At 44.4% G+C, this 15,044-nt stretch overlaps 1 protein-coding gene across 1 annotated transcript; it reads right to left on the reverse strand.

Annotated features, from left to right (window-relative positions):
* Positions 1 to 10,286: 10,286 nt before the first annotated feature.
* LOC121599687 (gustatory receptor 68a-like) lies at positions 10,287 to 11,862 on the reverse strand. The gene is made up of 2 exons (XM_041927705.1): positions 10,599 to 11,862; positions 10,287 to 10,525 (listed from the first exon to the last, which is right to left on the reverse strand). Exons 1-2 carry the CDS (start codon positions 11,832 to 11,834, stop codon positions 10,406 to 10,408), a joined length of 1,356 nt encoding a protein of 451 aa, XP_041783639.1. The 5' UTR covers positions 11,835 to 11,862; the 3' UTR covers positions 10,287 to 10,405.
* Between the last annotated feature and the right edge of the window lie 3,182 nt (positions 11,863 to 15,044).

Genomic DNA, 15,044 nt, shown 5'->3' on the forward strand with positions numbered 1-15,044 from the left:
AATACAGATATATGCTATAAACTGCAAAACCTTTGTTCTGTGGATCTCTAGAAGATATTGTATTGTTTTTTTTTAAACGTTGTTATTGTGTTTGTTTTCTTTTGTTTGCAATTAGTTTGGATCTTTATTATGTATTTTAATAATTATCAAATTACCTTTAGCCATTCTTAATAATTAATTAATAGTGTATCCAGATGACATTGTAGACTTGTAAACTTGCTAGCAGTATTGGCATTGGTGTTCGTCTAATCAATTATCTATATATGGCGATAAATGTAGAGTTCTTCAAGTGCAAAAATAATCCAATAGTTTACGCCTATTACCTTAACCACTATCAGCTTGCTCGTAAATATGTCATCCGGGACCTTGGAACGCTTCTCACTCATAGACAACAACGCTATCAGTCACTCGTAGACAAGGCTAATCGTAAATTCATACTAAAGATTCATACTAAAGCCTTCAGTGATCCACTATGCTTCAGAGCTATCTTCTCATCAATGGTTCTCTGTACTTTTGAGTAAATTATCATAACCTATTCTCGCTTCTAGGGTTGCAAGCACTTGTCACTGTCGTATTTATTCCTATGGCCTTAAAGAATGAAATTTAATGAAAATAAGTTATTGTTGAATTGAACATAAGTCCAATAAATCAAACAGCCATAAATAATATGTTAACAAAAACAAGTAGATAATTAAAGGTTAAAGTGAAAGTAGAAAAGTGCTGAATTGCTGTGAGTCAGACAAGTAAATTGAAAATAAAAATAAAGAGGAAAAATAATAGCATAACCCATTTTTAAAGCTTGGTTTAAAATTTGTTATACTGTGTATGGAATATACTCAAATCAATAAATAGTGAAGCCATTCTTGTCGCAAGAGTTGCTTTCATGAAACTTCGAACAGGTTGATGGTCACAGTAAATACCAATTCTCCTCATGTTGCTGATTGTTATTAGATTATTTAATTCGAACGATTAAAGACACTAAATCATCGTGTTATCGGCTAGCTACAAAGCTTACCTCTCGGTCTTTACAGTGTGCCCCGGTACCTCGATAGGCTTACACATCCATCAAGTTCACTCAACCGCCGATAATAGACAGATTGTGTGCAAGCGTTCAATCGGCTCAACCACTCTGCACTCTCCCTTGAAGTGTTACGTCTCGGATGTCGAATCCGAACGACCACTTTAACCCGCCCTAATAGTACACGGATTCCCGGGGTAGGGTCGTTGCTTTTCCACGAGCATTCGCCGGAAACGACGGTCCGGTAACGAGGCGTAAAGCATTCGCACGCTTCGTGCGGCCGTGTGCGTTCCTGAGAGCCTGAACAGTCTCACACTGTTGCTGCAGCACTTTGCGGCATGATACAATCATCCAAACCCTTACAGAGTGTGGGGTGAAACGCTATCGTATCGCTTTGCGAGGTAGTGCGGAGGATGAGGGAGAGCCGTATTTACCCAAAAACCGTGCCACTCACGCACACAAACTCCGGAGGTGCAAAACACTCGTCAAATTAATCGAATCATTCGCACTCGATGAGCGGCAAACTCAGCCACAGCGAGAGCGATCGTGCGTTAATGTCCGAATGGAAGAAACTCCCAACCAACGGCCAAGATTACAAACAGCACCGGCACTGGTCCGGTCTCAAGATCACAATTCTCTGACTATGACTATGACGCCTATCGGTCTTATTTGAATCGTAAATACTTGACCGCTATTAGACCCACGATGCTCGATGTTTTGTCTACCGGCTTCCAGCTTCCAACTTCTGGACACTGTCAACAGACAAAGTAAAAGACGGAGCACACAGGCGCTCACACACAAACAAAACCGGAAAGAATCTCGACAAACTCCTGCACGCTTGGGGGAAGAGGGGAGAGCAGCAAGACCTGAAATGACTACAGTTGCGAAAGCAAAAGATTTTGATAGAGTGTCGGACGAGCAAGTCGACCGATGGACAAGATGTCATTAGGAAGTGTGATCTTATTTAATTATTTCGTTTCACGAGCGGCAAGTTCAACAGAAGTCATCAGCAAACGAGGCGTTCGAATAGTTCTCGGAGGGTGGTTGAGTGGGGGGAAAGAACTGACGCTTAGCTCAAGTGTGAACACGATAAGGATAAGGCAGTTGTCCCAGCCGCTCCACCTCGTTAGAAGCTGGAAGAAGGTGGAAGAGTTTTACCAAAGTAAGCTAGGGTTGGCTGGCCATAAAAGCAATGGAGCCTTGTCGAAACGGGCAATGGTAGAAGCAATGGTAGACAACCGAACATGCTAGTATCGTATCGGTTAGTGCAAAGAAACTACACCGGAACTAGTGCCGGTGTGGGTCAGCGAAGGTGCTGGTGGCGGTGTGTTAAGTAAACAGAACCTCATTCAACCCTCATTCGCACCGTTGTACCGTTGTGGTATGGAGGAGCATTTTCTTTTGCCTCCTTTCGGCTCCGTCTTGAGCACGACACTTCTTGCGAAATGAGAAGGACGTGTGTGTGTCTGTGACTGTGGAAGGTGGTGGTATAACTTTTGCATTTGATTATATGAAGCAGCTTGTATGTGTGGGAGAGAGAATTATAGTTGGTAGCTTGAAATGAAACGAATTGACCGAAACATTGACCATCCAGGTCCGGAGAGGTTTGCCGGCAGCAGCAGCAAGGACGTATAAGAAGAACGTTGATGTCACTACGTCTACTTGAATGGTCCATTGATGGATGCAAAGACACCGAGTGCAACGATGCGCAATCGAGCCTCCGGGAAACGGCAGTCCGTTTCGAAAGGATTGTTCGTTTCTGGTAAAGTTGATTGGCAAATGTTTGCACAAAAAGGTGATTCATAAGCTCATTTGTTTGGGATGTACTGTTGACAGTGCAGGCTCGGTCCAAAAAGCACAGGTCACGGTGCGAGTGTTATAATGCGATTTACAAATAGGGTTCCACAAAGTTTACCATTGAAACGTTCTGCAGCAAAGGTGGCAGGGCAAACGTTATTGAACGCAAAGATATCGTAATGCAGTTTGTTGGTTGGTTAGTTTATGCCGTACCAATGACACAGTCTTCTTTGTACAGCCGTTGGCCATTTTAGCTCTGTGGTTGATCACCTTCCCATGCGATCCACCTTGCCCATCGCGGCTCATCACATGGTGGAACACAGAGTGGAATCAGTTTCACCACCGGTCAGCCTTTTGCAGCCGCCGCTGTACCCTAAATGTCCAATAAATTTGGTGGTGCAATTTTCCGCTGCCATGAATGCACGTTCGTGTGATGGCATAAATTTTAATCTTGCTCCAAAATGACCTCATCAGCGTTGCGGTGGTTTTGAGAGTGTGTGTGTGCTGTCGCAACAGTTGAATGCACCGGTGAGTTGACTTCAATCACAGGCAAACCCTTGCGTGCCTTTGACTTTATTAGTTGACGTATCTAGGGCGCGAAGAAGAAGGAGGGAAAGAGTGACGCTTGCAGCTGTAGTAAAACCGTGCAATTTCACCCCGAATATCCATGGAAATCAAGTTTATCATGGGGGAAAAAAGCGGAGCCGCTCAGTTGCTGCACACCAGTGCAAGCACACTCGCCATTTTACGGTCAGCGGCGTGTGATGAGTATCTTTTGACTATTTGAATTAACAAGCGGCAGGCTAGAAGCGTGCGCCGAACGAACCCCCGCCTTCGACCGAACACGGTGATGGGAAGTTATTTATGCGCTGCCCGTTTATCAACACATCAATCGGTTGGGGGAATAGGTTTTTCGTGGACGTTTTCGCGATGCTGCGCTCTGGTGAGGGAAGATTTCGTTTCGGTTTTGATGCGTAGGAATAAAATTTATGGAAATATTACGGCCAGTGCAAAAGGACTGACTGAAGGTATATCTGGAATACGTTGGATAGAAGAGCTATTTTCAGCAACTCATGTCCGGTTATTTGTCCATCAACGTAGTGATGGGTGGGAGTGAGTTTTGGTAGCTAACGTTGTAAAATTAAACAACTTCAAATGGGTCTGTATATAAGTTCAACATTATCTTTTGATGAACAAGGATTAGCAACACATGTATACTGTTTGGAACAGGTTCAGTAAACTCGCTCAAGTACGAACATGTTAGTATCATCCTAGGTTTCAATCAATCTAAGTATTTCACATTTTCTGAAGTGTACGCAGGAATTATTTGGTGTTTGGAAGCTCAATTGAAATAAGGAGCTAACGATGAACCGATACCAGTTCTGGAACTGATCATGAATCTATGCTGGTCCTGGAACCGATCTAGAACTCATACCGATCCTGAAACTTATTACGAATCCAAACTTGTCCTGAAGCTCATACTAAACTTATACTAGTCCTGGAACCGCTCATGAAACCCATTATGGTTGTAGAAACGATTATGAACTCTTACCGATACTAGAACTGATCATGAGTCTTTGTTGTGTAATGTGATGATCGTACATACGACACAACTGCACGTCGAGTACCGTCGCATTAGGTCAGTGTTTCACTGACATGAGCCGAGGTGGAAGTAAGCTTTGTTCGAAACGGACTTTTCAACACTAGAACGCCCAGGTGATCATAGAAACCTGGAAGGGGTTTCCCTTACTGGAAACGATGGAGTTTAGAAGCCTTTCCTTGGGTAGTGGGACATAACCAAACTCTTTGAATGAGAAGTCGACTGATGTAGCAAGCGCCGATCCTGACAGTCCGAACAAACCTGACTTGCCATGGTCGGAGTTGGTTTTATTTATACTCAAAAGATGTTATGGGTTTTGCACATTTGGTTCTTAGTTGTATGTTGGAAAGTTATTGTTTTCACTAAGTTAGTTACGTTTGTCTTTTGTTTTACCGGTCCTGAAATCGATGTAGTACCCATACTTGTACAGGAACTAATAAAGGACTCATGCCGGTCTTTTACCTGATAATGAACTGACACCGGTTCAGGAATCGATGCTGAACTCCTACCATTCCAGGAACCAATAACCTTCCCATATCGGTCCTCGATCATACCGATCATGAACCCGTATGAACTAACACCGATCTTAAACCTTATTACGAATCCTAAACAGTTCTGAACTCATACCAGTCCTGGAACCGCTCATGGAAGAAAAACTGTAACCCATACCGGTACTAATAATGATCATGAACCCATACCGGACCTAGAACTAATGCTGAAGCTTTACCTGCGCTTAAATGGTCCTCTATTTTATTCTGTTTCTGAAACCACATCTGGACCAGTTCCGGGCCGATACAGTTCCAATTAAAATCGAGTAACTTATTCTGTTGTACGACTGCCCACACTCAGCAGTACATGCGCAGCATAGGAATTGCGTAGGAATTAGTGAAAGAACTCGCGTAAGCATTTTAGCTCAATTTGTCTAGGGATGATGATGATGATTTACGGCTTGAAGATGGTCCCATTACACCCTTTGAATGCTGATTCAAACCATAACCGTTCTACGTATGGATTCGTTGATCTCTTACTACAGCCAGATACAAGAAGGGGCTGTTCTTTGGGTTTATTAACAATCATACCAATATTATTCGATGAGTGATGCCAAAATAGCAACTTTCACCACAAAATATTCATGCTGGAACTGTAATTGATACATCACAATTCTAACGCTTGCGAGCAACATGCTACACTGCAACTACCATTTCAATCACTGCGCTCTTTGTTTCGTAAAATCAAAAACCATAACCTACGCTGCAACATTTCCCAAATTGCACAGCCTAATGCAACATCTTGCACCACCACCCACATAAGCCAGCCCGGGCAACAGTGCATTGCAGCCCCGTTGTTAATTTATTCGACTCAATTGACGAAAGTGTCTCCCCGGGCTGCGCACTGCAGCGCGCCATGCCACGACCCCCACCCGTTTCTTTCCCACACAACTCCAAGCGCAAGCTCACAATGGGCAGTTAATCAACGGGCATCCGGGTGGGCTGTGCCGGGTGGAGCCCTGAACACGGAACAATGGATTATCCCGCCGGCCGTGCTTTATGTGGCGATTATCAAGATCCGCTGGTTTATGATTCGCCGGCCGACCGGAAGCGGAAGGCTGTACAATTGTATCTTTCCTTGCAATCGCGCGCCCGGCTCGCAAATGGGCGCGATTGCTTCTTTTGTGATGGAAAAGCGTCCGGGAAAAGCACACGGCACGCGGATGTGGGAAGGGAGCAAGGGAGGGAGTAAGGTTAATGTTCAGGACGCCGGGTCATTACTTCAGCGAATGTCACCTAGCTTCCTTTTTGCTGGGTCAGGGGGTTGGGCAGTGCCCCGGCACAAGGCTTTCCGCAAGCGCAAGGAACAGCTGTGCGTGCGGAAGTGGAATCATGTTGCGAACGTTTATCAGTCTTCCGGGATGTTGTTGGCGACGTTTTTTGTTTTGTTTTGTTTTGTTTCGTTTTGTCGTTTTGTTCCTCTTTGCTTTGTGGGTAAATTTACGGCCATTGTTCATGTTTGAAATAATCGAGTGGTGCTATTGATAATTTTAATTGCTCATTAGTCTTATCCACTGTTTCCTTTTGTGCTTTACCGCACACTGCTTACCTGTCCCGATGGAAGTAATACTCTCTCTCTCTCTCTCTCTCTCTCTCTCTCTCTTCCTTTATCTTTATTGTAGCTGCTTTTCTTTCTATTTCCCGCTGGTGCTGATTGTTGCGCAAAGCGCCGTGGTTGCAGAAGGATCTCGACAGACGATCGGAGGAGGATTTGCGTCCGGACAGAAAGTCATGTTTCTGCGAGACCTTTGCGCGCGGGATAACGAAGAGGGAAACAGCAGTGTACGAACAGAGCGGAGCATGGGAGAAAGGAAATAAAAATCCCAATGGCCGCCGGGCGGGCCCAAGAGTGCAATGCAAAGCAATAAAACCCACGTGCTTTTAATGGTGGTTGCTATCGCTACGCGTCGTCGTCGTCGTCACTGCTGCCCTCGGATGCGGTTTTCATTGCATCATTGCAACCTCTCTGGCAGGGATTTTGCCGCCTGCTTTGCCAACAACAGTCGCTGCATTTTTATAGCTTTTTCGCTTGCTTCCACCCGTATCATTGTGGCGCTTGTGTTCTTTTCAATTAAAAGTGTCCATTTATTTTGCCATGAACCATTGAGCGCACCCGTCACAGGGTTGCGCTTTTTTCCTTCTTGCTGCATTAAAACCGACTAAAAGAGATTTTCCGACTAGGGTGTATTATGTTGGCACAATCGTTGCTCATCAGCTGGAAAGGGGAAGAGTAGGATCGTTCAACACTTTTTGCCCTTCTATAATTCTGAAGGGTAAGAGTTTTACTTTGGCATGGTTGGCACAGCATGTTGTTACTCATGTTAATACCGATTGATCGGTTGTTTCAGTTTAGAGAAATCAGTTCACCTCAAAAAACCTGTCACGACGTACGAAGCTGGGACTATATAGTACTTATATAGTACCGGTACTAACACACGCCTCTGAGACATGGACGCTGTCCAAATCTGACGAAACCCTCTTAGCCGCATTCGAGAGGAAGATGCTCAGAAGGATACTTGGTGCAGCGTATCAAGCTCGTCAGGCTCCGGTGGGCTGGCCATGTTGGACGCATGGTTAGCGGTTTCGCACGTTCCTGAGTACACCAAACGTAAGGATGTTTAATTCCCCAACTATTTAAAATGTAAAACACATAAAATTAATGAATTAAATATTTTTCCTTGGGATTTCCCGCTGCTTATTATTTTTTCACCATGAACAAAGCAGGAAATCATAAGGAAATGCATTCAATGTATTAATTCAATATGTTTTCTATTCTATATAATTTAGGAGCGGAAAATTCTTTCTTTTATACAATAAGCCATATTTTGATTAAAATGTCTTGAAATGTAGCAGAAAAGTCAAAAAATTCACGCCTAATTTACCTGATAGTCTAACGCAGGCTTTAGAGACAATAATTGGTTGAATAAAGACAAAATTTAATGGAAACCCTTCACTGAATACACTTTGAGCATTGGAATTTACCCTTCCTGTGAGATAAAACTCAAATATAGGGTGTTCATTTTGTGTTATTTTTGACAAGTTTTCCCCTTTGTTTTCCTCCTTTTTGATCTAAATTGCTGTTAAACGATTGTTAATGCCACAAAATGGTTTGAATGAGCAAAAAACTAAAGATTTTACTCTAACATTTCCATAAAATTCATTTTGTTTCAACAAACTCACTGTAAAGATAAAATATTCCCGCATTTCCACTACTCATTTTCCCTCATTTTCCCTGCTCGTTTACAAAATCAGGACACCGTTTTCATAACAAGTGTGCGACAATTGCTGCTTCGCTTCCACCATCGAGCACATAAAAAATACAAGGTAAACAGAATCGGACAGCAAATTCGCGCACGAAACGATCTAACTTTAATAATGTTTTTAATGAGAAAAAGTTACCATCGATGTGCCCGGCTTCCGTTCCCTTACGCCAGCGCGGAAGAGGTAGAAAGCAAAGCAGCACAACAAAACCGGGTCAAAAGAATGTTAAAGTGGCGCGCGGGAGTTTTTTTGTTTTTTTTTTTGTTTTTTTCGTTCGTTCTTCATCCACCCTTAGCACGGGATTTAACACCTTCTGCCCTAACCCTGCTGCAGTCCTGCAGGCAACGAACGGCTTCGCACATTGCTGTGGCCGAAAACGGGGAAAAAGTTTAAATATTCCCGTTTGTTGTTTATAATATAAATTTTAATTCTGTTTCCTTCCGCTCTCGTGCTTCTGGTGGGTGGTGGAAAAGCGTCAAAAGGAATGAGGGGGTATCAGCGAGCACTTGACTGATGGTTAGCTGTGTGAAGGTTGTCAAGGACTTGCTGGTTGATTTGCGGGAATGTTGTACCACCGATGAAGCGCAAAATTGTGTCGCAGAAAGAAAAAAAAGCTCCATCTTTCGTTAGCAAAGTTTCACTAATTTTCATTCAACCGATTGCAATTCATTTGAAAGTGAGGCGAAAAGTGCATGCATTGGGCTCATTTCCACTGCACTTGGGACGCTTCGCAAAGGCATGCGCACACGGATGGATTAAAACTCCTAACGTACCGATCGGGTTGGCTAGGGCGGGCAAAGAAAATTGCAGAAAATAATCCACTCGTTAAGGTGGCTTGAAGGAGGTAGTTGATATATAAAAAGAAAAAAAAACATTCACCGTTCTGTTCCGGGCGAAGTGGCACGAAACGGCAGCGGGAAATGAGGTTTTTAATTACTGGCACAAAATTCGCCTCCTCTCTCTCTAAACACTTTGCTGGATGGAAAGAAGGAGCAACACGAAAAAGCGCTAGAATGGAAAAGGAATTAGATTCCCTTCCATCATTTCGACTCTAGTCTGGATGGATACGTTTCCTGTGCTGATAGCGTTTGCTGGACAGTGGAAGCACTTCATTCCGTTTTAATTGTTGCGATGTTAACAGAATGTAGCCACATCGCACCATATCGTGTTGAGTGGAGTAAGACATACCGCGCACTACTGGCGGTGACTGCTTTCGCTTCGTGAATCCCTAGCATCTGAGGATTTCGTTCATTATGCTTGCTCCATTTTTCATTTTGTTTTACATTTCAAAACCCCCACAACAATGCAAAAAGATATTTTTTCCTGCCACAATTGAGTGCGCTCGATGCAGTTTAGTGCCCGCGACACAATGGGGATAAGTGTATTGATTCGGCTTCACAACGTTCACAATGCCGAGCGCACTTCATTTCCTTTCGAGTTTTGGGTTGGGTGTGGGCTCAATGAAAGAAAGGGAGCTCAAACAAACGGTGGAAGCGTCGTGCCCCGTGCGCCGGAAACCGTAAATATATGCTTTACGGAAGCGTTCTGCCACCCTGGACGGTCGTACGACGGTGTGAGATTTTGGGCTTCACTGTGCAAAAATAGCCAATAAGAAAAAAGGATCCTCAATCGAAGTGCTGCACACTTCGTTCAATGAGTCAATGCTTGGGACTGGTTTTGTGTGGAAGCATTCTTCAGCATTCTTTATCATTCCGGGAACAGGTAAGAATGCGTTGGGTGTGAGCATGAGTAGTGCACGAGCAGTGGTGGCCCATTGTTGGTCCATTGGCTTCCAGACGTACGGCTATTCTTTAGTTCGGTACAAAAAAGCAAGAAACGGTTCCCAAGACTCTCTCATCACCATCAAAGGGCACTGTAAGACAAAGACCAATAGCAATTGCTTCCATTGCATCGCATGTGCATCGGAACGGGAAGCTGCTCAGGAAGTGCAGGAAGTGCACAGTTTCTTTCGGATATGCTTGATAAAGGTGCGACACAAAAGCCCCGAGTGGGTGCAATGAAGATACGAGCGTGCAGGGTGAATATCAAAAGAATGCTTATTGATTTATTGCTTGCTTGAGTGCTGTGCGATGTGCGAAAGTTTACAACAAAGGCGAAAAGACGGGGCGGCTATAGGTGCATTATTAGCCTTTTGTATGGTGCGTTTTGTGCGCTTCGGATCTAGAATCTCTCCTCGGTTACGTGCTGCTTGCGGGTGTGGTGCGTGTCATCCTTACTGGCCGGTACCATCGAGTTGAACTGGATGAAGATGATCAGGTACGTGACCATGCCGGCAACGAGCTGCCAAAAAAAAAATATAAAAGTATTAAAAAACAATAAACTTTAAACGATGCCCGCTCTGTCATCTACAAACCCCCGACAGCATGTTGTAGTTGATGGTGAAGAAACCGAACGCCGAGAAGCGAACGCTCGAGATCAGGTTCGGGAACCAAATCGACGAGTGTTGCGCCACCTGGCTGTGCTTCATGGAAAGCTTCGACAGGTAGGACATCAGCAGCTTCGATTCACTCTCCACCTGCTCGCAGATGTACGGCAGGGCCACGATCGCGATCACATTGTACAGAATGATTCCGCCCGACAGGACGAGCGTTTCAATCGACAGGCCTCGGTCACCCTTGGCCGTAAGATGCAGATAGCAGTAGTACGATTGGATCGTGGTGACCGAGAACAGTGCGGTGTAGACGGTCAGGAAGAGTGGGCCAAAGTACGACTCAATCTTCTGCCCGAGATCGATCGTGCGCGACACGATCGCAAGCACCTGCAGGTCGTCCGATATTTCACGCCGCCCCGCGGAGTGCAGTTCCTCGCCGACAGCCGGCTCCTCGTCCAGCTTTACCATCGTCGCGAAGCTGATGATCGTTTGACGCGCCGGCGCAAAGATGTGCCCCTGCCGGTAGTACTGCTCGACCAGCGTGTTTAGCCGGCGGAACCGCGCATGCAGCCAGTAGATCAGCACGTACGCGTGCAGAAACGCCATCGCGTAGATGACGAACGGCAGCTGGTGGGACAGCCAGTACCACACCTCAACCGTGGTGAGCTGCACGAACGACACGAACCCATCGTAGATGGTGAGCGACAGTAGGGCAAGCAGCACCACGCCGTACCGGAGCAGAAACGACACGCGCCTGTAGCCCGCCACCTCGTGCACGTTGTAGCTGCTCAGCTCGCGATCGATGAGCAAAAAGCCGTCCAGTATCGAGCCGAGCTCGTCCGCCTTCAGCTGCGGCACGACCCAGGCCACCGTCAGTGCGATCGTGTTCATCAGGAACTGGATGTGGTTGGCAATGCCGGTGATCAGGGCCGTCCGGCGCTCGATGAAGAACGTCTCGAACAGCGCGATCCAGGCGACGACCACCAGCAGCAGCACGATCAGCATCATCCAGCGCGTGTTGCGCACCCGGTACCGGTCCTTCTGCCTGTCCATCAGGCCGGGCGTCAGCGCAAACAGCCGAAAGCACTTGAACGCGAAATGGAACAGCTGCTCGAACTCCTGCTCGCCGACCGGGGCCGCTTGCAGCGCCGGGCCCGGTTTGGACGGTGGGGCCAGGTTCAGGATGGACACCTTGCGCTTATTAATCCACTTCGACATGATGCTCCACCGACGGCACGGACGGTTCTGTACGTACCGGCCATCCCGGGCAGCAGTTTTGTGCCACCAACAAAGCGGGGCCCGAAAGTTTTGCCTCTTGCAGTGGAATAATGGGACGGTATTGTGCAATTTTTGTGCGGAACTTTTGTGCCCCACAGCACAGCCCACCCATTCCAAGCTTGGTTGAATTGTTTGTGAGGTGATTACCCAACGCCTCAATGGCGCAGAGAAGTTCCTCTTCTGGGTTTTTTTTTGCTTTTGCTTGTGGGACCGCTTTCATTCGGCGGTCCGTTTATTACGCCGAGTTCGAGCTCGAATCGATTTCCAGCGGCAAAGAAAGTCCCCGGCCGGTGCTGAAAGGAGAAAGTTTTTCGGTTATCAATGAGGCAAGAAATATTTCACTCCACTCCCCGTCGCGTTCCCCGGGGCACTGTAATGGATGCATTTGATTTCGGGCGATTGTGCTCGTCGGTTGTGCTGATGATTTCGTTTGGTGGCGGTCGGTCCGTCGGTTGGCAAGGAAAGATGCTAAAAATCGACCACTAATGGAAGTGGTTTGGAATGGGTGCGCTAGATCATCGCCGCTGCAGAGGAGCTTCCATCCACGTTCCCCGGCAGGAGCCTGGTCTATGGTTCAGAAATCAGTCGTTTTTTTGAAGGAAATGTAAATAAACTTCTGCCTGCAGTAAGCGTTGCGGTTCGGTTGGGTTAGGAGGCAGTGGGGCTTGGGGACAGTTTTCCACTTGAATGAGACTTGCGCTGGTACGAAGCGGAGCGGTGTGCAATCGGTATAATTGAAAAAGTGAAATAAATTTCCCCAAACAAGTTCGAAAAACTCTTCGAGAGGGCTTAGTGGAGGATAACTAGCTTTGAATCTGGGGGGGATGAATTGTTTTTTTGAATTTTGTTTTTTTTTAGCGACTAGCAGCGACGAAACAAACGATAATCGTGGGAATGAGGGAATGTTTTTAAAATAGGGATTTAGCATCATTATGTGCGTACCATAAATTAAACTGGCTGACTCTCTCTCTCTCTCACACACATCGCTCTACTGTGAACTTTTCCATTGTTAGCCGCTACTTAACCTGTCATATTTATTGCGTAGTAATTGCTCGGTACAATTGAGCGAGCGTTCAATAGGCTGGAAGGTGCTTATTGAATTAAAAACAAAAAACAAAGCCAATAGAATGATGGGAGCGTGTTGAATGTTTTGTTTCCGTGCCGATAATAAATCAAGCTCTAACGCGGTGGCAATGTGGAATTGCGTATGGAAATAGAAACAATTGATTTTCCGCTGAACGAGAGCTTACGGTTGATAAAGTAAATGATCAATAAGGTTTGGCTGTAACAGTGGTGATTAATTGTTGTACGCTGAATGTGCTTGTGCTGTGATATGATAATTAAATGTAACTATGCTAACCGTTAGTTTTTTGTTATGAATCCTGTTCAGAATAATTTAATCATTTTTGATCAAATGATAATAGATAGTAAGTATCATTGAATGTATCTCAACACAGCAAATGCCAAATTTACATGCATTATTGTTGATGTAGCTTTTGACAAAGCACAATACATTATTTCCAAGAGTTTTGCAATGACGCCTGATTGAAATTATGTCCCAGAAGGCTTACAACCAATAACTATAAAATTTTGATAATTAAAACCCTTTTCGTCCGAAGTTAAGTGCGAATGTGGTTATGAGTATGCAGAATTTTGCTATTGGGAGAATGGGAATGTAAAATTTTTAAAGGAATATTTCAATTTGAACCAATCCCTAGATTGTGTATGTATTGTTCATATAGAAGGAACATTTATAGAAAAACAGTAAACATTGTTCTATATAACATGATCTTTTAATATCTGGGCTACAAACGACTAGTATTGTTTACATCGTTTTAATGATCCTACAGTGAAAAGTGGACTTACATTTGGTTCGTATTATGACATAGCTAGGCCCCGTAGCGTAGGATTTGCGCGGGTTGGCCACCGCTAAAGGAGCCAGACCTTGAGGGGGCATCAAATTAAGAAAACGTTCGAACACAACCGTACTGTAAAAAACATCATTCAGGGCGTCTCTTATGTTATGACAAAGTTATGACAAAAAGGATTTGATATGCGTAGCAATCGTCAGGTGGTCCCGTGGCCCAGTCATCAAATCGCTCGTTTCGAAATCCTTATAGACCGCCATGTTCGCGTAGGACGCTACGTCAAATAGAATGACTAATGGAATCGTTTAAGGTGAAGTGTTCAGCCCGAATTGATTGCTTTAAAGTTGTACAGGATTTTTTTTAATTTATTGTTTCTAAAGGATTTTTTTGTGTTCCAATACCTTCCAATGGCTATGAGAAAGTTCCGAATAGCACCATTGATGACTCTATTAAAAATATAATCATTGGACCGAATTCTATCTGAAAAGGTCTTTACATCGTTATACCTTATAATGTTTAATTAATTCATCTCAGGAAAGAGATATGATGAGTCGATTGAACGAATAAAAAAAATAGATTAATGATTATAGTCATATAAGTAGAGGATGATTGAGCCCGAAGGTGTCTGTCAAATTGATTGTTGAGTCAACCAGCTAGCTCTGACTTACTTGAGCTACTTGAGCTTAAAAAGTAGTCCTAAATTGCAGTATTAACGGGTAGTCCCAGTTTCATAAAAATAGACAATAATGAATATATAGAGTTGAAGTAAAAATTAACACATTTTTTCAATTACCGAATATATGGTTATTAAGGACAAATCGGTTATAAAATAAGATATACTGCATTTTAATCAGTGTACGCTTAACAGTTGTGGCAATATCATATTCGTTATTAACTTAACATTCCTTGCTTAAAGTACCTTACCCAATAACGTAGCTTGATGCAGAATATTGTTACGGAAGTGTTCTTTACTTTACGAAGCATTTCACTTTTTCCAATTTAACTAGTTAAAACTAAAAGGAAAACTAACCGGGAAAATGTGTTCACTCCGCATTGTACCAGCAACTGTGATGACATATCACGTAAAATTGACTTCAGCCGCTTGACAAGTTTGTAAAGAGAAGTTTTCCATCGCAGAGAGAGAGAGAGTGAGAGAGAGAGAGAAAGTGAGGGAAACAGATATGCCACTGAACAAAGCGCTAGCCACAGCAGCAGTGCCGACATGCACCGACAGGAAAAGAAAATGTTTTCCCACAAGAACAATGTACGATCGAGCCGGCGC

Source organism: Anopheles merus, chromosome 3L (genome assembly GCF_017562075.2).
Source record: "Anopheles merus strain MAF chromosome 3L, AmerM5.1, whole genome shotgun sequence".
Taxonomy (NCBI): Eukaryota; Metazoa; Arthropoda; class Insecta; order Diptera; family Culicidae; genus Anopheles; species Anopheles merus.